Here is a 25182-nt window from a genome sequence, read left to right as displayed (position 1 = left end):
CCCACTTGGGGTCAGTATCTCATTAGTGTTTCTTTTGGGTTCTTCTTCATGGATTATATCGCGTGTGCTACTTTTCTGGTACTTAAGAGGTTATTTGAACTCTTTCAAGCAAAAAGGTTGTTTGTGATCTAAGTCAAGCTAATGTTGCTAGCTTCTGTTTAGTATGTGGTTGTACAATATCTTATAAGTCAATGTGAATCTGTGCACTGAAACTGCAATTAACTGCAGTATATTCCGCAACCACTTGGTGGCAAACTGAATCATTTAAAGATGTAATGTTGTGATACTTATATCTTGAACTCTGATCACTTCCAGCATTTAAATTCACAGCAATGAGTCTTGGTTTGTTAAATAATGTATTTTTAATGAAATTTGCTTGTATGTTCACAGTTTTACAAATCAAAAAGAGAGGTCTTCAGTAAAGACACTAAGAAGAAAACTGTGTCCTGTTATTCCTGGAACCACCTTCTCTTACTGTTTAGCTCGCTGCATAGGCTGAGTAGCCACACACTCAACCGAGGGCAGAAGAGAATCTAACTTCAATGTACTCAACTTTTACTGTTGCAACCTAAATTAAACATTTAATAAATTTGTAATACAACATTAAATAAGAAAAATAATATTATGAAGGATAAGAGGATCTTCTCGCCTCTGCTTTTGTACTGTTGCCGCCGGGCGTCTGTATTTTTTACCCCATTGTATGAAAAACGGATTTAAATGGTCTTTCCTCAAAAAATTCTAATTTATATATATATATATATATATATATATATATATATATATATATATATATATATAAATTAGAATTTTTTATATATATATGTATATAAACAATATATAATGTAACTTGTCTCCCCCTTTGGATAGTTAGAGATCTGAAAGAGATGCAGGTCAGGTCAGTGTAGAGCGATAGTCCCCTGTTAGTAATATAGACGTGTGTGCATGTGCGTGCGTGAGTGTGTGTGCGTGCGTGTGTGTGCGTGAGTGAGTGTGTGTGCGTGCGTGTGTGTGCGTGAGTGAGTGTGTGTGCGTGCGTGCGCGTGTGAGTGCGTGTGTGTGCGTGCGTGTGTGTGTGTGTGTGCGTGTGTGTGCGTGTGTGTGCGTGAGTGTGCGTGCGTGCGTGTGTGTGCGTGAGTGAGTGTGTGTGCGTGCGTGCGCGTGTGAGTGCGTGTGTGTGCGTGCGTGTGTGTGTGTGTGTGTGTGTGTGTGTGTGCGTGCGTGTGTGTGTGTGCGTGTGTGTGCGTGTGTGTGTGCGTGCGCGTGTGTGTGAGTGTGTGTGTGTGTGTGTGTGTTTTGAGGGAGGTGTTTGTTTTGTTAGTTTGTTTTTCTGCCTTTCATATTTAGGTTTTGGGTTAATTTCAGGCACTGGCTTGTTCTAAAGTGTGTGGATAAAGTGACAGAAACACCTAATATACAAATATCAAGTATCTATTTCTTTAAACAGCTTTCCTGTGCTACTATCATACTCTTTTTGGAATGCACACCAAAGAAGACTAAGAACCTTTGAATTTCATTTGTATTAATAATATTGAATTTCATTAGTGTGAGGGTATTATGACCCTGAAATATGAGTATGTAATGATACATGCACTATAACGTAGAGATGATCCCAAAGACTGGTGTGAAAAGCTCACCAAAGCATTGGTTGTGGTTAAAGTTGACTTTATTTCATAATGCATTACAACATAAACACAAAGGCCAAGTTAAATGTGTGTGGTTGAGTGTAGTACAACAGCCACGGTCACAATATGCTTTAAAGAGTGACATTGAAATCATACATTAGAAACAATTGTGCCATATAGTGCTACCGATTAGAGAAGTGAAGAAGATCTTGTGACGGCAGCATGACTCCGTGTTTTTACTTGTAGGCTATGTACATTTTCCAGCCATTGTTGCCCTCGTTCAGATTTTTCTCGATCACGTTGAAACCAGCTTTCTTGTACTCATCCCAGGCCTTAGAGTCGATCAGCAGAACCATGGCTTGGATCTGAGATTCACATCCCTTTTTCTTGTGCCATGCGTAGACAGGTTTTCCCCTGGTTCCTTTATTGAGATCAACACTGAGGCCTGTATAGCCTTCCTTCTGAAGCTTCACTTCCTCCTGGAGGGAGGTGGATACCTAAAGAGCAGTGAGAGCCTGTTTCTTATCGGTTGTGCGCCGATACCAGAGGAAGACGTAGTTTCCACCAGCGCCCCGATTGGTGTCTTCATCCACACGAGTGTAGCCCAGTTCAAACATGTGCTTGTCAGAAGTGAAGTCAACAGTTGCTGCGATCTCACGTATGTAGCTCGCCTTCTCTCTCTGCACCCACAGGTAGATGAAGTTTCCTCCTGCACTACGGTTCAGTTCACAGCACAGTCTCTCCCAGCCATCTCGCAGAAGAGCAGGTTCTTCTCCGGCGTCTTTGCTCACCTCAAGGTTCACAATAGGAACGTCATATCCAGTGCTGCCGTAGAAGTACCACAGAAAGATGTGATCTCCACAAACTCCTGCATTCAGATCACGGTTGACCAGCTCATACCCAGCATCAACCAGACCAGATTTCATCTGGTCATTGAATGAAAACTGGATCCTGGTCACAGGACTTTGGCCACACTCTTTCTTGAACCAAAGAAGGACCCGGTTTCCTGAAGTACCTTCATTGAGGTTAACATTGATGAACTGATAACCTTGAGCTCTGAGTATATCCTCTTCATCCTTAGAGCTGGAGACATTGAGCTTTGTTATTTGCTGTCCGTTTGCCATTTTGTTTCCTTGCGTATTTTTGGCTCTGAAAAATAAATAAATAAATAAACAAACAAACAACTACAGTAGTTAATTTTTGCTTTTGTTATATGATTAGGACATTATATCAATTCTGTAGATATCGTTTTATAAAGTCTGACATGCATACTATTTCTACATTTTAGTAGCCTACTAATTTTATTTCTTGGCTCACCAATCTTTTAGTTATGAAATAACATGCTTTTAGATCTAATGTTACAAGCACTTCAAAAGTATTGCAATGGCAACATTTACTCATTTATTTTTTATTATACTTTCCTACTGATATTTCAAAGTAGGAAAAGACTAAATGTTAAAAGGTTGTTGTCAAGTTGTCTAGATTTTCTCCAGATGAATAAATCTTCACCCTACCAGAAGATGTTGTAGAAGACACTGCTGTTTCACAGACGATAGCAGAACAGATCTTTAAAGAACCTTCTCAGGGCTCTCGCTTATATAGTTGACTCCGCCGCATCAGATACCCCGCCTAACACAGAACGCCAATTGTGAAAAATATTCTTAAGAAAAAAGCTCTTGAGAGAAATTCTAAGGTAAAGTTCTGAAGAAGGAATTATTAAAAGATTAAAGCTGCCGTCGGCAAGTCTGGCAGATTGGGTCGATTAGCCAAAATTTTGAATGTTTACAACTCTCATGCCCCTCCCCACTACCAGCGAGCACCCTCCCATCGAGGTCGTGCTCGTCAGTGCGTCACTGTGCGTGTGTACCTGATTTTCTGTGAACGCATCCGTCTCTTCAGCATCTATCAACACCATGGACTCGGAGGTAGGCTGCCCTGGCTAATCTAGACATAGATAGCAATAACCGAGGAATTGGAAGCTTGTTAGTAGATTTTCTCTCCGCCATCACGCTTCATGCAATCTCCAGGCGAACTTCAGGCGTGGCGTGTGCATGTGATATTAACGTGCGCGAGTGAGGGGGGATCTGTGGCGTGTGCACGACCTGTGATTGACAGTCAGATATCACACCCCCCTGCGCTGATTGGACCTGATGAAGCGGGAGCGCTGGATTTTTGCAAAACAAATAACACGCTCCAGGTGGAGTTAGAAGCTCGGGTTTTTTTCTAAAACCACCTTATTTATGTTGTTCTGTCGGATTATAGTGTCGTTTACACTGAATATGATCAAAAAAATGTTGCCGACGGCAGCTTTAACTGGCAGGCAAAATCAAATCAGTGCTTTTGTTAATCATTTCATTTGAATCCGCTCCATTCAGTGGAAATCATGTATCACCCTGTGATACCCTAGTTTTCCTAGGTAACCCTAACCCATTAATCATTCATCACTAGATTAAGGTTTGAGTGACTAATAATCAAAGTTACTCTCTCTCTCTCACACACACACACACACACACACACACACACACACACTTACTTAGCTATTTAAATGGGGACATTCCATGGAAGTTTTTATCCCCTTACACTAACCCGACCCCTAAACCTACCCACGCCAGAAAACGTTCTGCATTTTTACGTTTTAAAAAAAAACTTTAATTACTTTATTGGGATTGGCATTTAGAGACATTCTGAACTCTATTGGAGTTAGACAACACGTGTCAGGACCTACTTATTGTCGAAATCATACTCTAGATCTAATATTATCACACGGAATAGATGTTGATGCCGTTGAAATTCTGCAATGGAGCGCAACTGGAAGAAAACAAAACTAGAGGTATTTCGCATTTCATGGAAGGAGAGCTCGACTGCATACAGAGAGGCCTTAAAAGCTGCTAGATCTGCTTATTTTTCAACCCTATTAGAAGAAAATAAACATAACCCTAGGTATTTATTTGAAACAGTGGCTAAACTAACGAAAAATAAAGCTTCAAGCCCAGAAGTTTCCAAGCAGCACAGCAGTAATGACTTTATGAACTTGTAACAATCAACCTTTTACCTTAGGCTGTGTTAACTAAAACGCACAAGGGGTTCTTCTGAAAGATTGACCAGATTAACAATAACAAACTATAACAATTGACAAACAGTATCTTCGGTCTACCAGCATCAAAGAAAAACACGCACCAAACAATAAACCAGATATGCTGACAGTATAGCGCTTTATATTTTAACACATTAAATGACCCACACAAACCCAGAATAATTCAATGTCCTTTTTTTTCAGTCCCGAAAATAACCTAAAAGTCCAAACTAAACGACAGATACACTGTCCTTTACCATGACGACTGCGAGAGAGTGTATAATCCAAGGCCGATGCCGGTAAATTGTCCCATGACGAAGCAAACAAAAATAGTAATCCCCAAAAAAAGAAAAAATGCGATCGTTGATTTGTGGTTATACCACGCAAATAGGAAAAAGGACAAAACAAATCGGCCTCACCAACTCCGTGAAAAAGTCCAGCCAGCCGTCTGGGAAGGTTCTTTTGACACGTCCTCAATTTGGTAACGCGCTCGTCTTCCACCCACTACAAGCCGCGTTTAGGTCATATGCAGTCTGTTTTTCCAGTCGGAATGCTTTCTTTTCATTTACCACTCAAGAGAAAACAGTTTACAATAACTAGTAGCATGCAGCACTGAGTACGGGCGCCACCCATTCTGGTCTCACACACCTTCCTTTTCCTTCAGACCGCCCCCTATATATTAGGGGTGGCACGGTACATGAAAAAACATCCGAACCGTTCGGTTCGCTTGTCTCGGTTCGGTGCGTGTGTGCGTCGCGCGGTTCGCACGGTTCGACGCATGCGCAATGTAGCCTTGTGCCCGTGCTACTGCTAATACAATGCTAAATCATAAATCAGACAAATGTAGAATAACATTACAATGTCCAGCAATCGATTTAAATAGTACACTGGGTTTACTTAGACATTTAATGAGATCAACTCCACTAGGCTATATGTTGTTTTTTTCACGTGAATAAATAGGCTACATAGATCGACTGTTCCACGTACCGGTATGTACTTTAATGGTCCAGTGGCAGAACTTGCCAAGCGTGTCAAAGGTTCTGAGTTCTAATCTGCACTCGTATATATTTTTCTTTTTCATCAAAACCGATTATGTTTATCAGCGGTTGTATATCAAGCAGGGACAGATTTGTATGAATTTTGTTTTGTGATTTCATCGGAACGAATAGAGTAGCCTAGAGTCTCCTCAACGGACTGAAGCGCGCGTCTGAGTGAAGAATGTGCGGCCGCTGCGGTGTGTGCGCGAGCCACGAGAACACTGTATCAGCGCCACTGATCGCAACGGCAACGAGCACTTTGATCACTTGATTAAAAAAAACACATTTCAGCGCTAGATTGCTTCTTATTTAACAAACGAACGAAACGAATACTTTGCTAGTTAACTGGAAATGTTTTATTTATTTGTATTGGTACATCCGTGCTGGGACATAATATCAACCCTGGCAAAAAGTGGTGACAAATAACTGTCCGACACAGCCCACGGGAAATGAGAAGCTGCGTTTTGCAAACACACCCCATTTATGAAATAAATTAATTAATAATTAGATAATTCAGCTATATATCATATGCTGAAGTAAATTTTTGGAGTGTTAAAGATTAAAAGAAAAAACAACAACAAGAACCGTACAGAACCGAAAACCGTGACCCTAAAACCGTGATACGAACCGAACCGTGGGTTTTGTGAACCGTGCCACCCCTACTATATATATAAGTTTGGGTGCGCGGTGATAGAAGGCGACAGGCGTATCGGCCGAACAGTGTCCTTATATAAAACACCCATGTCTATACCATCACACTCAGTGGAAGTAAACATGATAAATACATATAAATAAGTACACATACATATCACTCAGATATTATACGAAACCTACAGACATATATGCAATCAATGAAATACTTAAACTCCTTGATGAATTTTAAGTAATGGTACCTAAACTAATGTGGCAGTGTCACAAACTTCTTCACTTACAAGATTGATAATATCAGGAAAAAAATTAACTATGCAACGATCCCACATATCAGAGTCAGACTCATCGCTGCTTTGAAACAAAAAGTCAATTTCGTACTCCTCATGGCGTTTATTCATCAACATAATGTGGTTTTGGTCATGAAGTGTCTTGTTCCAACAGGTTGATATGGATACGTTATCACCAGGCTTTGACACACTGTACCGCACATCTGGGGCCTATACCATGAAGCCGGATTAGGTGGCTAGCCAGCTATGTTTCAGTTTAGTTTCCGCCAACCCTGGGTTTTAGGTACTATGAAAGTAGCTTGGCTTTAATCGGTGTTCATCGCCATGGTATCTTACGCTGCACGGCTAACCTGCTCCGGGGCAGGCTATGTTCTGGATTCAAGATCTCAGACTGAAGTTTGACCAATCAGCTGAGAGCAAAGAAACATATAGGTGACGTAACTTATTCCTAGTGTCTGTTGCAATGACTTCACCTTTTCTTCCAAATCCATTGGACATCTCAGCGCAAATTGTTTGACGAGCACTTCGTAAAGAAAGAGTTTTTAGCCAGACAAAATCCCCTTGCCTTTCCTGATAGTTACTTGTATGAAAGATACAGATTTTCCGCGGAAGGAATGTCTTATCTTTGCGAACTTCTTGAGCCGCACATAAAGAATTCAACACGTCGAATTCATGCACTTACTGTATCGCAAATGGTATTGCATTGCGGTTTTTTGCAAGTGGTACATACTTGCACACTGGGTGACGCACAGTGATATATTTACGCACATATATATTTTTATATTTTGTCTTTATCTGCTGCCAAGAACATTTGGAGTTAGGGTTGCATCTAAAAATCTAAAAATCAATGAATATTAATCTTTCTTAGTACATACATGCACATTTTTTATATATTATAAAAATAGGTTATAGGCTATATTACACATATAGGCTAAACATACATATATACATAGGCTACATAAATTTACATAAATATAGAACGTATTTGTTTAACTTACACATTAACGATCAGCAATCTTTCTCCAACAGTCTTCTCTTGCTTTGGCAGCAGAGACCGTATTGTTTCGAGCTTGAAATACATATTTAAATTCATCGTAATTCTGAATGATTATCTCTTGCTCCTCCGCGGAAAAATATATCGCTCTCGCTCTACCCGCGATTGGTTGTTCAGTAGCGACGTCACTCTTTTATGTGCACGCGCGCGTGGAGTAATCATATATAGCTTAAAGATCAAAGCCTGAGTTGACAGAGAAAGTTGATGAGCTGCATCATGGTACCAATAAAGCCTGATTGCATCGGTTTGGTTTTGTCAACTCAAAACTAATCCTGTAACCCCGAGTTTGTTCAGCTACCTTCATGGTACAGGCCCCAGGTGTCACGCCATCCCACTTGAAAAAGTACCAATTGTTTTCACCAGCCCCCATTCAGATCTCTCCAAATTTGATTGTAAAATATAACCCAGTCTTTGGCAGGGAAAATCAGGCAGGGGTCCTGTGATGCAAGTTCTTCTTCAAAAAAATGCCATAGCGTAGAGTTTAACTGTGTGTGAGGCCTTGTCAAAAACAAATCGGTGCAGGCTGACACACTGGCAGCGTTTGAAACCGCATACTCAGTGAGTAGGTGCTTAATTTCAATAAGTACTTACTTAACGAGCACTAAAAGAGTAGGTACTTTATAGCCAGATCTTGGCCCCCGGGGACCAAACGAAATTTTTCCTTAGAAGTCTAGTGGGGCTACATGCCCACCAAATTTCATATTCCCCGGTGTTTCGGTGTCCCTGGTATCGTTGACGAAAAATTTACGGGGGCCCCAGCGCGGGGGGGGAAGTGGCCCCCGCGGACCAAACGAATTTTTTCCGTAAAAGTCTAGTAGACCAACATACCATAAAAATGTCTTCATCCTCGGTGCCACGGTTCAGGTAGTTATTTAGGAAAAACTGCATTTTTTGGGGTTTGGGGGGGCCCAGCGCAGGGGGGGAGTGGCCCCCGGGGACCAAACGAAATTTTTCCTTAGAAGTCTAGTGGGGCTACATGCCCACCAAATTTCATGTTCCCCGGTGCTTCGGTGTCCCTGGTATCGTTGACGAAAAATTCAGTAAGGTGACGAAAAAAAAAAAAAAAAAAAACTTTGACAATCCCTATATGACCGCTTTCGCAGCTACGCTAGCGGCGGTCATAATTAGTACAATAAGTTTATGCATATTTGGCGTGCTGTCCAGGGGGAGGCCTCCGAGCTCGGAGTTAGGCCCGAACCCAGAGTACTCCCCCCAGTTGGTAAGTGTAGATGGAACTGGAAGTGAGGAGATGGGGTGGAGGAGGGATGCTGACAAACTTTCAATGAACAGAGATAGGTCTGCTGTGAATTTATACTCTGTCATTGAGTTGATTACTGATTAATCTCCAGCTGTGCATAATTTGGTTAATTATCTGAACCTGCTCCTCCCGAACTTTGTTAATAAAACATCATACAAAGCAAGTATTACTACTTAAAAAATTAAGATTACCCCAGAATGAATGGCATTACTAGCCCACCCCAACACTTATGCACAATAATAATGACAAATGCTGACCAACACTTAATTATATAACATTTTCTTAATGAAAATTATATATTTTGGTAAAACAAGCAAACTGTTGTATTGTCATATGACAAAGCTGTGCATGAATACACACTAGACAAATGCAGCTGATGTGAATACATACAATTTTATTCAAGCAATGATTAATGCATGAATTCATGAAATGAATATATTTTATTTACTGACAACAATATGAAACTTGAATAAAAATAAGTAAATGAATGAATAAAAGAAATCATCACAATAAATAAATACATATACAAGTCAATACCACATGAAACATTGCTTTATTCAAGCTTTTTGTTCTAACAAACTATCATGTATTTACAGGCGGTGAACCCCACATCCTAGCGCCATCTCAACACAGCTGTTCCCATTCTGCGGCTTTATTCTGATGAAGCAGCTAACCACCGTGCCCACCTTCGCCTGTCTCTGCCGTCCATCATGTCCCTCATCGCTGCAGTCAGACTGGGATCTGACCATGGATGGGAACGGGAGATTGAGGTGCTTGTGTTCCTGCACTGGCTGGCCCATGCATCATCTTACAGGGTGGTGTCGCAGAGCTTCGACATCCCCAAGACCTCTGTGCATGACATTGTGCACAGAAGATTGCTGGTCGATCAGCAAGGCTCTTTACTCCAGGTTGGTCCAGGGTCATTGTCCCTGTAATAAATGCATTTAGTCACTTTGGATAAGAACATCTGCCAAATGCATAAATGTGATTGATTTTTGTAAAGCTTTTTTTTTAAACGTCTCGGGCATAAACGCTCAAACAAAAAAACAGAGGGATCAAACAACATGAAGGTGAGTCATAAATCTGACTGAATTATTTGCTTGGGTTCACTAACCCTTTAGTCACTATTTTACTGTGTGTAGTTAATGCAAAACTTAAGGTAGTGTGTGTAAACAGTCTCAAGTTCAGCTCAGGGGCTCGTTCTTCGTACGTTGCTTATTACATCCGAGATCAAATGACACATCCAAGATGATATCATCGTGCTAATCATGATCTGGCTAACTCGGTTCTTCGAACACACCTGTTGTTTATGATTAGTATCGCTGGATTGAGTTATCTGAGATAATTGCGCTGGGTTAAAAGGGGATATGTATCGATAGTAGAAACATTGATCAGCAACGCTGCTATTGGCTGTTCAGCGTGGCCAAAGAGTGCGCTCAGTTTTTCTCCTCAGCAGAGCAAGAACTAATAGTCGAAGTTTATTCAGAATTTTAACGTTTAATCAAAACGCCAGGGAACACCTCAAAGTCTGCAAAAGCCAGGAGAGAGGGCTGGCAAAAAGTAGCAGACAATTTAAATCCATTAGAAGTGGCCATGTTAGATGTTTTTATCACTTATTAGCCTATATATTTGTATTTTAATAGTTGCATAATTACTTTGTTCATTGTAATGTCAGAGTCACCACACTAGAACATGGGAACAAATAAAAGTTAAGTACAAAAATATTCTACATAATGGTAATTTTTTGTTATTATAGTCTCTTTTATAAAAGACACTGTTAAATAAATGGTTGTCTGTTTATAAAAGACACTGTTAAATAAATGGTTGTCTGTTTATAAAAGCAACCAAGAAAAAGGCTGGAAAAAAAGAAAAGATCTTAGTAGTCATTTCAACTGGTAAATCTTGAGTAATGATGAATTGCTTTGACTTGTGAAAGTGAAAACTGATAAACTTATGTTAATGTAAAAAATATTTTGCCATGAGTTATTGATCACATGTTTCCCGAGTGTAGTTCATTGTAATGACATTGTGTTTTCCTCTTTTGTGCACTTTTACATAATACACTTGTATCTGTTCCCAAGAAAGTGGTGCTGAAATATGTGCAGTAAGTGGACATCTTCTAACTTTCCAAAGGAAAGAAAGTATAAGACTTTGTAATGTCCATTTGTTTCCATTGTACTGGACAGTGAATAAACCCTCTCAGATAACTGTCATATGGAGGAACTAGCCCTGCAAGTGCATAAATAACTTTACTTAATTTATACTTGTATGCTTTATGGCTGCAATATAAGTGTCAGGATTCCACATCTACAGAAAGGCCTACAGAAGAGTCTGCACAGACAGAGGAGACATAGGCCTACAGGTGGGCAGTGGATAGACAACTTTTCCTTTTTATTTGTTGCATGAGGCATGTGTCTAATATCTCTTGTTGCAGGCACTTGACCACTGGCTTTTCTTTACAAAGAACATTTGAAATAAAACTCAAGGAACTAAGCATATTTGTCTTTTATTAAACATTTAATGAAAAGTGTTTTTTTTTGGCAATGTTGTGTAATATGGCACATGCAGCAATGTCCCAGGCCCTGTCAGGTGTTCAACCCTCAGACTTATCAGACACTGAAATCTTCCCTTTAGTTAGCCAAAGTTCATTTCATTGTGTGCCCTTGTCCTGGCTAGAGCTGCATTGTAACTGGTTTGGGTCAGTGAATGGGGTCATAAACACCTGTCTGCAGGAACATGTCATAATCACCTATGAAGAAATGCAGTTCTGTTAGGATCAGCATAAGTGTATGTAATACAGTGAGCTTGATATTTAATTGTGGAACTTTCCTTACCACTTTCAAATAACGTGCATAAATGTGAATCTCTGAAAATTCTTAAGTCATGCACAGACCCTGGCCATTTTGCTTTCACATTTGTGATATGGACGATTTTAGTCAACTGCCTTTTTTTAAATTTTATATATATAATATTATTAATCTGGAATATTAAGAATCCCAATAGTAACTGGGCTGCACATTTACATTGTGAACCCCCTTTCTGTTCACATAATCCCCTTCATTGAGGCCTTGATGGCAGTCTATGGTAGCCTATAGTCTATGGTACCAATCACGTTAGTGAAGCCTGAGTGACACATACTGTAATCGGCATGGTCATGATGGCATGATCTTTATAAAAAATTATGATAGCCAAAAAAAACCCCACAAAAAACTGCTTTAAAAAAAAAAAACTGCTTTACAACATTGGGTCTTCAGTGGCTTGGAAATGCCACAAAAAAACTAAAACTGTTTTTTGAACCTAAAAGCGCCAGGTAAACTCCGAATGACACGACAGACAGCACTTTCCATCAAGTTCTCCGCATCTCCAATAGTGTAAAGGAAAGAGCCACTCGCAAATAATCTTAGGGCAATGCAAACAGTTTGTTCTGTAGTTAAAGCCCGACTCCGACTAGTCGAAAATAAATGTGCGTTTCCAACAATTTTATAATGTAAACGACAATCTCACAAGTCACGAGAAAAAATATACATCTTAGAAAGTGCACTATCGCGCTGCGCTGGACTTCCCGTATCAGCTCCGCTTATAAAGCCGGGATCTAATCATGTTTACATGAAATAAGCCTCTGCTCCCGAGCAGGTTTAAGCTTACGGACCTGTTGCTATGACAGCAAGTCCAGGATGAGCTTCGAAGAACCAAACAATCCAAGATCATGCCAAATCCCCAACAATCAAATCCAGCTAACTGAGTTAGCGACGTACGAAGAACGGGCCCCAGGTCATGGAGGGCTATTGTCCAACCCTAATTATACACACCTGAATCAATTTAAACCAATTAATAACTGACTACTTGAAAATTACAGACAGGTGTGTTGGAACTGAACCCTCCATGACCTGCCTTGAAAATCCCTGCATGAGCTCTGTGTGCATTTAGAAGTCGTATAATACACTCCAATAAAACAGTTGTTTTAAAGTTGTTGTTTTTTTTCTTTTTTACATTACACCACACATTCACTAATTACTCATCACTTCATAAATATTTAATTTATGAATTTTATCATAATCTTAAAGTATCACTACATTTATAGAAGTCTTTAATGTACTGTGAATGCCTAGAAATTGTTTGTTTTATAGACATAGTATTGTACAAAAGTCTTAGGCCACCATTTGTTGTTGTTGCACAGTACTGTGTGTGAATGTATGTGTATATATATATATAATTTAATTCACATTAACCCAAATGTGTAAATGATCATAAGATGTTTTTGTCAGAATTTATTTTTTGGCAAGGATTTCAAGGACATTAAGAAATCTTTCATCCCTTTCTTTTGTTTCTTTTTCTCTCCTTTCCTCTCTCTCGCTTGCCTCCCGGTGCCATCTCTTTTCTCTCTCTCTCGTCTCTTCTGTTCTCTTCTGTCCTCCTTCTCCTCCATTTCTCTCCACAGTCTCTCCTCCCTCTCAGCTGTTTTCCGCTCTCTCTCTCCTCCATCTCCTGGATAAAGTCCTCTATGTCTTTAGGCCTTTTTCTGGGTCTTGTTGGCTCTGGTCTCACTGAGGATGAAGAGGCCACAGCAACATCCGGCCCACACGAGGCAATGAGGGCAGGAGGAGTGATGGAGGGTCTCATCCATGGCAGCGCACCACTTCCAGGATTCAGCTCCGGGCTCTCCATCCTCAGTGCTCACCCCTGTCTGTGGACATTTCAGGGGCCTCATTTATAACCGTTGCGTACGCACAAAACAGGCCCTGAGAGAGGTGTACGCCACTTCCGACGCATAAGTTGTGATTTATAAAAACAAACTTGACGGGAAAATGTGCGCACCTGCACGCAAACCCTGACCCATGCGTACGAACGTTCTGGAGATGGAGCAGTTTGGCGACACCGATGGTGAGCTGGAGTTAAATGTCTTTTTGGTCACTTTTAGACAGAAAATCTAAAGAAAATTAAACATATACAGAATGATAATACAAATATAATTTCACTCACCAAGCCTGTCACTGGAAGCAAATATCCATCCCTTCTTAAATGTCCGCGCCAGCGAGCGCTCTGGGCCGTTTAGTGAAACTGACGCAAATAACAGTTTAAATAAATAAAATAATGATTTAAACTATGTTTTACTTCTGATATAAACATTTAGATTAAATATGCTATTCAAATTAATGGAGTTAAACACTTAAACATGAAATCATTACTGAGAAGTTACAAAAAAAATGATATTCAATCAATAGAAATATTTGTTGTGGATGCGATGCTTGTGAACACTTTTCCTCTGGCGTGCTGTGTTTGTTTTAACCACAGAGATAATTGCTTATGATAAATAATACCAGATTGTCTGGGAAAATAGTTTCGTGTGCAAGGTGCAAATACTGCCCAAGGCCTATCCATCTGTTTCCATTAAAAATATAAATCAATTAAAAATACAATTCGGCCAGTGGAAAAGATTGAGAAAAACTTTCTCTGAAATGTATTTTACACTATTTGATTTATGTATTCAAAAACAAGGCAAGGATAGACAACTACATGATTTTTATTAATGTAATGTGTGTTGTACCGTTAAACGTTATCACGTGGATGAATAATGCAAATGATATGCAGATGAGGATCTGCATAGTAAAACTAGGCATTGTAAGCTCCACATATGGTTATTTCGCGGAGGAGCGTTTGTGCGCGGATGTGCGCACAATCTTCCGCTGACTGGGATTTATAAAGTGAATGTTGCGCAGGTTCTGGCGTACGAACGGTTTTATAAGTCTGAATATCTTTTGGCGTACGCCATTTTTGGCTTTCGGGCGCACGTACACTTTTAGTGAGGATCCTACGCACAGTTTTATAAATGAGACCCCAGATCCTGCAAAAATGCACAAGCATGATACAAAAGCAGTCATTTTAACATCACAATATTTAATCATTTCATTTCTGTATTAGAAGTGACAAAATGATCTTACTTTGTATTTTTGTTTAAGGTTTTCCCATTTTTTTCCCCATAAATGCCGCCGTCACTCTGCCTTGCAGGTCCTGCTCCACCACAACAGATCTGCAGCAAATGCAGAGAAATCAAGAATCAAAAAAGTGCTGTAATATCTCTGTTTGAAAATACAATAATTGATATATACTTATAAACAATTAAATAGATTTTTTATTATTTCTGTATACTCACTCAAAGCCTTTGATGGCAGCATTCAGCTTCATGAGCCACTCTCCACCGGATAAGCAGATGTGTGTGCTCATCCGTCCCTGTAACATCCAGACCAGATTCACGTTACCTCTGTGATTTATGAGCTCAATACTACATTTACATGTTGATCATAAATGTTCCACAATTTTTCAACAGTACTAATGGACAAATGAAATAGATTACTTATGTTTAGTTACTTTATGTAAATGTATTAAACATTCGTCTAATGAAAACAGTGTTGACAACGGTGAATTCTCCTACACAATAGTACACATACATCACTCAGATGTCTATTTCATATCTATTAGACGTAGTAATCTGCAATTCTTATAGAAGATTTTGTAAAATGTATGCAAATCCACTTTGGAGACGCATCTTACTGGAGCTCCTCTGTTAGCTATACATAATAAAATGTGATTTACAGCAAAACCACAAATTTACCATGCTATATAGCGTCTTTACACCTTCAACAATTCAACAGTTTACTGTACAGTAGTTCAACACATGCGATTTGGTTTGTAATACTCACATTTGAAAACACTCTCGTCCATCCTTTCCGTCATGTTTGAGTTGTTGTTGTAGTAGTAGTAGTAGTAGTAGTAGTAGTAGTAGTAGTTGTTGTAGTAGTTGTAGTAGTTGTAGTAGTAGTAGTAGTAGTAGTTGTTGTTGTTGTTGTAGTAGTAGTTGTAGTTGTAGTACTAGTAGTTCTAGTAGTAGTAGTAGTAGTAGTAGTAGTAGTAGTAGCAGCAGCAGTAGTAGTTGCAGTAGTAGTAGTAGTAGTAGTAGTAGTAGTAGTTCTAGTAGTAGTAGTAGTAGTTGTTGTTGTAGTAGTTATAGTAGTAGTAGTTGCAGTAGTTGCAGTAGTTATAGTAGTAGTAGTAGTAGTAGTAGTAGTAGTAGTAGTAGTAGTAGTTGCAGTAGTTATAGTAGTAGTAGTTGCAGTAGTTATAGTAGTAGTAGTAGTAGTAGTAGTAGTAGTAGTAGTAGTAGTTGCAGTAGTTATAGTAGTAGTAGTTGCAGTAGTTATAGTAGTAGTAGTAGTAGTAGTAGTAGTAGTAGTAGTAGTAGTAGTTGCAGTAGTTATAGTAGTAGTAGTTGCAGTAGTTATAGTAGTAGTAGTAGTAGTAGTAGTAGTTGCAGTAGTTATAGTAGTAGTAGTTGCAGTAGTTATAGTAGTAGTAGTAGTAGTAGTAGTAGTAGTAGTAGTAGTAGTAGTTGCAGTAGTTATAGTAGTAGTAGTAGTAGTAGTAGTAGTAGTAGTAGTAGTTGCAGTAGTTATAGTAGTAGTAGTAGTAGTAGTAGTAGTAGTAGTAGTAGTTGCAGTAGTTATAGTAGTAGTAGTAGTAGTAGTAGTAGTAGTAGTAGTAGTAGTAGTAGTAGTTGCAGTAGTTATAGTAGTAGTAGTTGCAGTAGTTATAGTAGTAGTAGTAGTAGTAGTAGTAGTAGTTGCAGTAGTTGCAGTAGTTATAGTAGTAGTAGTAGTAGTAGTAGTAGTAGTAGTAGTAGTAGTAGTTGCAGTAGTTATAGTAGTAGTAGTAGTAGTAGTAGTAGTAGTAGTAGTAGTTGCAGTAGTTATAGTAGTAGTAGTTGCAGTAGTTATAGTAGTAGTAGTAGTAGTAGTAGTATCCTCTCGCGTGGCCTCCTGGGATAGAAAAGTATCCATCGGTCAAGCACTCAAATATCTGTCCGGAAGCAGTAAGCCATCCGGGAACTTCTCGCCTACTCTTTTATGAATACTGATGTTTCAAACATACTGCTTCCTTCTCGTACTGTTTTCGCCTACTATATAGTAGGAAAGTAGGCATAATCGAACGCACTAGTATACGTACGTCCGAATCTCGCGATAATTAGTACGTCACCCAGGTAATTCTCGCCTATTCTTTTATGAATACAGAGGATTCGTACATACTTTTTCGCTCGCCTACTCTTTTTCCCATACTATATAGTAGGGAAGTATGCGGTTTCAAACGCCGCCTCGGTATTTTGTTTTATACCGTAGATTGTGAGGGTCACTGATAGAAAGATGTCTTCAATCTTTGTTTTGCGGCATTTTTAAAGACATAGATCGATCCACATAGATGTTTTACAACAGTGTTTCCCAAACTTTTTATCTGGGGACCCACATTTTAAAGTCGATAAATCCTTGTGACCCAATAAACATTAGGCCCATATAGTTCACATATCACGAAGAGAATTTATGCATTAACAAAATATGTATGACCATTTTTAAGGTCAGTTAAGCTTCCACTTAACTATTTAAAAGAGATACAGATATTTGACAAAGCACAATTTTTTTTTATTTACCTGTTGTTGACAATAAGTAAAATGCAGAGGTGAAATGAGAAAGGAAGAGTTGACAGGGCATCTCATTGTTTTCATATTCTCATCATTACAGTGTACACAATTTATACTTAATGAGACAAAGTGCAAAATAGGGCAGTTAATCATTTATTTTTCTTCCTATCATCAATAAAACCAGACAGAATCAATGCATGCCTTTCATATAACATTCAATGCTTTGCCCATCTACCAGAATAATATGAACATTAAGTTAAATCAAAAACAAGTTTCTTACTGAAATATTTTTTGAGAACTTTTTTATGCACCCACTGTAATATACACATTTTATAAAGTGCACAGTATGACAGGCTCTCATTTTTTCCTCTCAAAACAAAAATATGTATGCAAACAATCTTTAGAACAATAGTAATATGAACCTTCAGAGCTATCAAAAACATGCCTTTTTAAGTTTTTTTTTTTTTTTTTTTTATGTTGGTCAGGCAGAAGAAGAGTAATGTTTAAGTGCACCAGTCCTTATCATCATTGTTTCACCAAATCAAGGCAGTTTACCCGGCTAATGGGAGAGATGGGCCTGCTTGTTTTTTACAATTACATTCCAGTTTGGTGTACATGAGGAGAGTGCAACACGCATATCAGGTGCAGCATTCAGTCTATTCCTGTATTTTGTCTTTATTTTTGTGAGAACTGAGAACCCAACTTCACATTTGTATGTAGTTGTAAAAGGAATGAGCAACAGTATGCTTGCCTTGCTTAAGACAGGGTATTCAGATGAAATGCTTACCCAAAATGATGATAATGTCATGGATTCATGTCTTCTTTTAAGTGTCTGGTCACTGCTCAGCTGTAACAGTTCGGTTTCTTCAGAAGCAGTTAGTCCAAGCTCCAGCAGTGACTCTGGACTTTCAAAATCAAAGGGATTTTGGATCCACCTTTTATCATGCAAAATGTCATATCTGTCCTTAGGGAAATAGTGCTCAAAGTTATTAATGAGTGCAACTAGGTGTGTCACTATAAGCCCAGTCAGGTGTTTCACTTGTGTGTCAGTGACATAATTTTCCTCTATGTGCTGTAACACAGTAGGGAACATGTAGTGGCTGGGTTTTTGACTTCTGAGTCGTGCAAGCCACAGCTTCAGAGACTTTTGAAAGGTGAGAATGTGTTTCCAGTTTTGGAAAACATCATCATTCTGTCCTTGCAGTTTCAAACATAGCTCGTTGAGAGATGAAAAGATATCCGCCAGATATGACACTGTAAAAAGCCATTCTTCAGTGAACAGCTCTGCAAGTGAAGACTTTTTCTCAAGGAGAAAAGCATGAATTTCATTTCTCAGTTCATATATTCTTGTGAGGACTCTACCTTTTGAGAGCCAGCGCACTTCAGTATGAAACAGTAAATGGGTGTGGTCCGCCCCCATGCCGGCGCACAGCTGATCAAAAAGCCGACTGTTGAGTGCGCTGCCTTTAATAAAGTTCACAACACGAATGACTTCTTTCAATGTTTTGTCAAGCTCGGGGGGTATTCCTTTGCATGCCAAAGCCTGGCGGTGAATGAAACAGTGATTCCACACGATGTCTTTACCAGCTGCCTCCTTGATTCTTTTCACAACTCCGCTGTTTCTGCCCGTCATATTTGCAGCCCCGTCACTCGTTATACCTTTACAGTTGGCCCAGCTCAACCCGCACTCTGTAACCACGTAGTTGTTCAGTACAGAAAATATCTGTTCACCTTTCGTTCCAGTAGGAATATTCAAGCAACATAATAAATCCTCCACAAATTCTGTTTCCCACACGTACCTTACGTATACCAACAAATTTGCGCAGTCCGAGACGTCGGTGCTTTCATCCAGCTGGATTGAAAATTCCCCTGCCGCCTTCAATCTTGTTATGAGCTGTTCCTCAAGATTTTCTGAAATGTCATTTATCCTTCGGGAAACAGTGTTGTTACTCAGGGGGATGCATTTTAATTTTTGTGCGGTTTTTTCATCAATAACCGTGCTAACCATGTCTATTGCGGCAGGCAGAATTATTTTTTCTGCAGCAGTATGGGGCTCCTTCTCTTTGGCCACACGGTAAGAAACCATGTATGATGCTAGCTGGGCTTTGTCATTTAATGTCACATTTCTACGGAGAAGCTCAGCTGATGATTCAATCTCCTGTGCCTTCCTTTGAAAGAAATCCAGAGGTTTCTTTGCCAAGTCGAAGTGAAGTGTTTCCAAATGTCTTTTTAGTTTAGTTGGTTTTAAACTCTCATTTGCGAGTTTTTCGCTGCATATAACACACATGGGTCGAGCTTCTTGGTTCGTTTTGGAATAATTAACAAAACCATATTTCAGGAAGTAGTCTTTATATGGCCTTGGTCTTGTTTTTCTTTTCTTATTTGGAGGCTGTTCTCCCAAATCCTCAGAAGTACCTGCTCCGGTGTCTGGTCGAAAGCATCCACTGGTTCCGCTTTCCTCACATTCTTCATCATTATGGCGTTTTTCACTTGAAGTAGCTTTGCTAACATTAGCTAGTTTATTTTCAAGCTGGCCTCCCTCGGGGACGGTATTTTGGCTGTTGGCAGTGTTAGCCTGGTCTTTAGCTGGCTTTTTCTTCTTAATTAGCCAAGCATCCATTTTTATGGCTGGTTGCCGAGTGCAGAGCGCAGCTAAAGAATAAATAAAATAAAAAGCAGAAGAAGAAAACGACGAGCTCCCTCGTGCGGCTAATTGGTGAACTACACATATAAATTTTAATCAAGAGTATAAGTGCTTGACTTGGCGACCCATACAAAATCTCCCGCGACCCACTTGTGGGTCGGGACCCCGCCTTTGGGAATGAGTGTTTTACAAGATAAAATATTTCAGAGATCCTTGTGCTGCATTCTATATCTGCATAAGGGTTAAAATATAAATTTAAGTGCAAATTAAAAACTAGGATAGTATAATAATATAATGTAAATGTCTCAAGTGAAGACGATGGTTTAAACCATCATTTTATTAAATCATGGCAGTGGGCCCCGGAAATCTGGAAAACTACCTTACATCTGCAGTGTTTTCCCCGATTGACCTGAGCCGCTGACCGTCCTTAATGCTGTCATTGTGTGAGGAACTGTTTGGAGTATTGCAGCACCTATTTCTTAAAAACATTGCATCAGACATATTTATCTTATTTTTTACTTTATACTTACTAGGAAATGAATTTAAATGGAACCTTTGTTGAAATAAGAAATAACATTTTATAAAAGAAAAAGTACCAATTAATGGCATTGTGTCAGAACACAGCAAATATGAAGAAACGCTTTTACATTTTTTGTTCAAACTTTAAAGCAGGATTATCCTTTGAAAAAGTGTAATACAAATTGTATACAGTATTTGAGTTTGGGGGGAACTTTGGAAAACTAGTGTCATTTAGCTTAATCTTTGGTTTTTACAAGGAAATTAAATATTTTCAGGAGACCTATTGACCCCCGAAGACACGACTTCTGAAGGCCTCTCATGTGTAGATTCACTCGGTTGAAAAATGCTGTTTTGTAATTTACACAACTGAAATTAAGGACTAACTTTAGGGTCTTTAACACCCTCCAAAATCAAGGAGGTCAAAGGGCATGTGTCCTGCTATAGTATCATCAGCTCTCCCCAAAGTCTGTTCACGCGGCCACCAGACCACCAGTCACATCAACAATGCTAACATTTTAAACTTCTGCATATATTTTGAGTAGATAACCGATAGTATATCCTCAGTAAAGGGTTTCACCCTGTGTGTTTCCACGCTGATTAAGGATAGTTCGGGAGATACAAGAAAAGTAAAAATGATATAAAACTTATGTGCAATAGATCATAGCTACCGTAGAAAAAGTAAGATCACGCTTTGAATTAAGACGAGTAAAATTAAATATTCACTCAAGACAAACTTTACGTATGCTGCATCATGGACCACAGAGGAACATCTCGTCTCTGAAAATGTGTGTTGATCACACAACATATGGGGTCATAAACACACAAACACTCCAGAAACAGAAGGTCAAAAGATCACAAACGCACACCTGTTGATCATAAATGATCATAAAAGGTCTTAAAGGGTCATAAATCATTAGTGACACAAGCACCCCTATATAAACTACATCAGATCCGCCTAACACAAAACGGCAATTCTGAAGAACACAACTGACTTGTTCAGTGATGAAAATATTCTTAAGAAAAAAGCTCTTGAGAGAAATTCTAAGGTAAAGTTCTGAAGAAGGAATTATTAAAAGATTAACTTGCAGGGAAAATCAAATAAATGCTTTTGTTAATCATTTGAATCAAGTACGCTCCATTCAGTGGAAATCATTTATCACTCATCAATCATTTATCACTAGATTGTTTTACGGTGTGTACTTTACTCTTAACACCTTTTACCTATTTATTTATTATTCTCAGGTAAGGTAAAGAAAGTCAAATCTGACCTAAACCGTAAGCGTTCAAAAGTTACTTACAATTTGGTCAGAAGACTCCTCTGTGGTATGTTCTCATTAATAGTCTTCCAGCATCATAAATCTCAGAAGGCAGATTTTGTAATCAATTAAATTTCTTTTAATTGGTTACTTTTCTTTTTATAATAAACAAAAATATAAAGGCAAATAGAACTTCATCGTTTAAGTATAAAATACAATAATAATGTTTTGAATCAAAGGTGTAGTAAGCTCTGGGCTTCTTCTCTTCTGCTTGGGGTTTCTTGTCCTCAGCTCTGGGCTTCTTCTCTTCTGCTTGGGGTTTCTTGTCCTCAGCTCTGGGCTTCTAGGTGTCGGGGGCTCTGGCGTATCAGTATCCCAAGAGGCAGTCAGTTCATCAGTCTTTTATACTCCTGTTGTTTACAACAGGCATTAGGTTGGTACTCCTCCAAAGTTTCCCAGATCCTTCTCCAGGCAGATGCAAGCGGTCCACCTCTTCATGTCCTTGAACTCCAGTAAACTCAACTACAATGGCTGAGTTCATTTAAAGTTGGAGGAGTCCTCTAGCACAGTGGTTTTCAAACTGTGGGTCGCGACCCACTTGTGGGTCACACAGTGAGAAAAGGTGGGTCGCACAAAGGCACTTAGCTGTAGCTAAATTTACGTTACGATGAGTGAAACAAAACCAGTCCGATTAATGACCAAACGACTATGAGTTTTAGCGCCCGCCAAAGTGTTATTTGATCGGTGAGTAATGTAGATGAACTGATGCGCTTGTGACAGAGTCACAGTGCATGTTTAACTGAAAGAACGAGCAGAGAGAGACTCGGTCGCGCTCTCTCTCTCTCTCTCTCTCTCTCTCTCTCTTCGGAGCCAGGCGAAAGTGTAAACAAGACTTCACCGTCTCCAAACTAAGCGCTGTCTTGCTCTCTCTCCCTCGCACATATTAATCAAAATAAATCGACATGGTGGTAAAAGGTCGGAAGACCAAAGTTTCATGTGGAGCATTCGGAGATATTTTTTTTTTTCAGAATTACCGCTGGGTGTGAATTGTGCTAAATAAGTTGTTGCCTTATCTTCTCTGAAAAGCGTCCCAGACATTCAGCTGACACAAAACAACACTTTAATTAAACGAAAAAAACTATCCAGTGATGAAATGTTTTCTGTGTTGACACAAATCTTGGATGTTCATGTCCTAACTGCTGGGATAATCACACGACGCGCATGACACGTCCAATTCGCGAACTAATGACTCCTTTGAACCGATTCATTTTAATGAATGGACAACTGATCTTTCCAACAGTGAACTCAGGAGACGTCTGAATCGGTGTATAACTAATCAGTAACACTTTACAATAAGGTTCTATTTATTACATAAATTACATAAAAAGTACAGTTTGCTTACTCAAGCTTAAGCTTTAAAATAAATAAAACCCCTTGTTTTTTTTGAAAAGCATATGACTACATTGTTCCACACAGTGCTATCAAGAATCGATAAGAGAATCGTTAAAGAATCGGATCGATAATCAGAATCGTCAGTGGCATTATTATTATTGATAAAATCTTATAATTTCCCATCCCTATGTGAAGACGGTACAATTATAATCAAACATTAAAGAACATACATGTTTTTTTAAGAGTTAAACGTTTAAAATATTTTGCTAACATGAAGGCTTGTCACTGTCAGTCTTTTTACATCAGTGCAGAACTAGGGAATGCAGATTAAGACCATGCATTGATTAATCCCATGGCATGTAGCAAAAAAAATAAAAAAATAAAAATGTGCGACCAAATCATGCTGGTGCGACCAACTGAGAAAGTTGGTAGCACCAGTGCAAGTGGGTCTTGAGATTGATTATACTTGTCTAGGTGGGTCCTAGAACCAAAAAGTTTGGGAACCCCTGCTCTATAATACACACATAATCGCACTTTTCTGCTTCTCTCAACATGGGTTAGCACAGTCACATATACACACATAACCAATTACTGTACATCTATGCCAAAACAATATAAGCCATCTTTTACAAACAAATTAAATAACAACATTGAATGCAATGCATTATATCCAATACATTGGCTAAATATGTGTAACAATAAAGGCATCTACAATAAACAAGAAGGCAGGTAATTGCATTTTCTTGATATTATACAACACCCCCTTCATGCAATTATCCTGACTCTTTATCCTTCCTTCTCATAACTGTAGCACAGACTTTGTTCACTTCATCACACTTTACCAATAACATGGACATTTGTCCATCATTCTTAAATAGATTGGTTTGTTACAATTCATCCAATATTTCACCCAGTTTTGTTTTCTGGTTCCCATAACAGAAATAATCAATTATATTTCTTTTGTAATTGTATTAAAATTATTTATTTATCAAGGGGCAAAACTTTGTGCTCTGCTTGTTTATCATATATTAGGCCAATTTGGATCTCAAAAAGAATCCATTACTTCAAGCACCCGGTCTCCCCTTAGAGGCGCGGCTCCTCCCCTATAGCCCAGCACCAGACAGGGTGTGCAGAAGCCCAGCTAGGGGATGAGCCTCCAGGTGAAACGTGAGCCACTACATCTCATGGGGTCTTTAGGGCACAAAGTCAGTATCTGGGGTATGATGGGTTTTCTTGCCCCAACTACAAGCTTAAACTTCCCCCTAGGTTTGAACCAGTTTTGAAATTTCTTCAATGTTCAAACAGTGCACAAGGTTTCTTTTTTTTTCTTTTTTAAATTTTTTTTTTTATTGCTTGTAAACGTCCAGTTCCAAACCTCTGGGTCAAATATTGTCAAGCAACTCATTTTCTCATTCAAATATCTTACACTAAATCCAGTAATCATTTCTTAAGCATTAACAGATTCTCAGATATCATAATTGTACCATCAAATATAAAAAACCCTTTTGTAGTAATTGTTGCATAAACATATCATATCCTACAATTATTTATCTGGTTAATTATGGTTACATTTCATACATTTACTATAATCAGAACAATCCAGTAATTAAACCTTTGTATCCAGAGTAATCCTTCTAATGTTTCCCTTAATATCTGAGAACACTATGTTCAAACATAAATTATATAAGTCAATAAATTAATTTGTTCCTTGTTATACATAAGGTTCCCATTGTAAAGTTTATAAACAATCTCTCAAGTTAATAATGTCCATCTTTAAACCTTTTATATTTTAAATTAAATTTACAAGTTCATCTTTTAACATGCCCTACGGTCACAAGAGTTTCTGCATAGTATATATTTTAATTTCCTTAATATATTATATACATTCAAAGTCCACTGAAGCCAATGAATTCTTTAATTCATAA

General features: G+C 38.8%; 2 protein-coding genes across 2 annotated transcripts in view; one reads left to right on the top strand and one right to left on the bottom strand.

Annotated features, from left to right (window-relative positions):
* Positions 1-25182, top strand: part of slc2a9l2 (solute carrier family 2 member 9, like 2) — a 177799-nt gene that overhangs the window by 100128 nt on the left and 52489 nt on the right. The window lies entirely within an intron of this gene.
* Positions 1646-3237, bottom strand: LOC309504279 (uncharacterized protein). Its single transcript, XM_082177325.1, has 2 exons — positions 3137-3237; positions 1646-2771 (listed from the first exon to the last, which is right to left on the bottom strand). Exon 2 carries the CDS (start codon positions 2744-2746, stop codon positions 2120-2122), a length of 627 nt encoding a protein of 208 aa, XP_082033451.1. The 5' UTR covers positions 2747-2771; positions 3137-3237; the 3' UTR covers positions 1646-2119.

This window comes from Leuciscus leuciscus, assembly GCF_965113295.1.
Source record: "Leuciscus leuciscus genome assembly, chromosome: 8".
NCBI lineage: Eukaryota > Metazoa > Chordata > Actinopteri > Cypriniformes > Leuciscidae > Leuciscus > Leuciscus leuciscus.
Note: the sequence above shows the minus strand (reverse complement) of the source record. Positions and strands in the feature narration are given on the sequence as shown.

Bases quoted from the DNA above. Each gene is read 5' to 3' on its own strand.
- LOC309504279 (XM_082177325.1), bottom strand. From the start codon at position 2,746: ATGGCAAACGGACAGCAAATAACAAAGCTCAATGTCTCCAGCTCTAAG.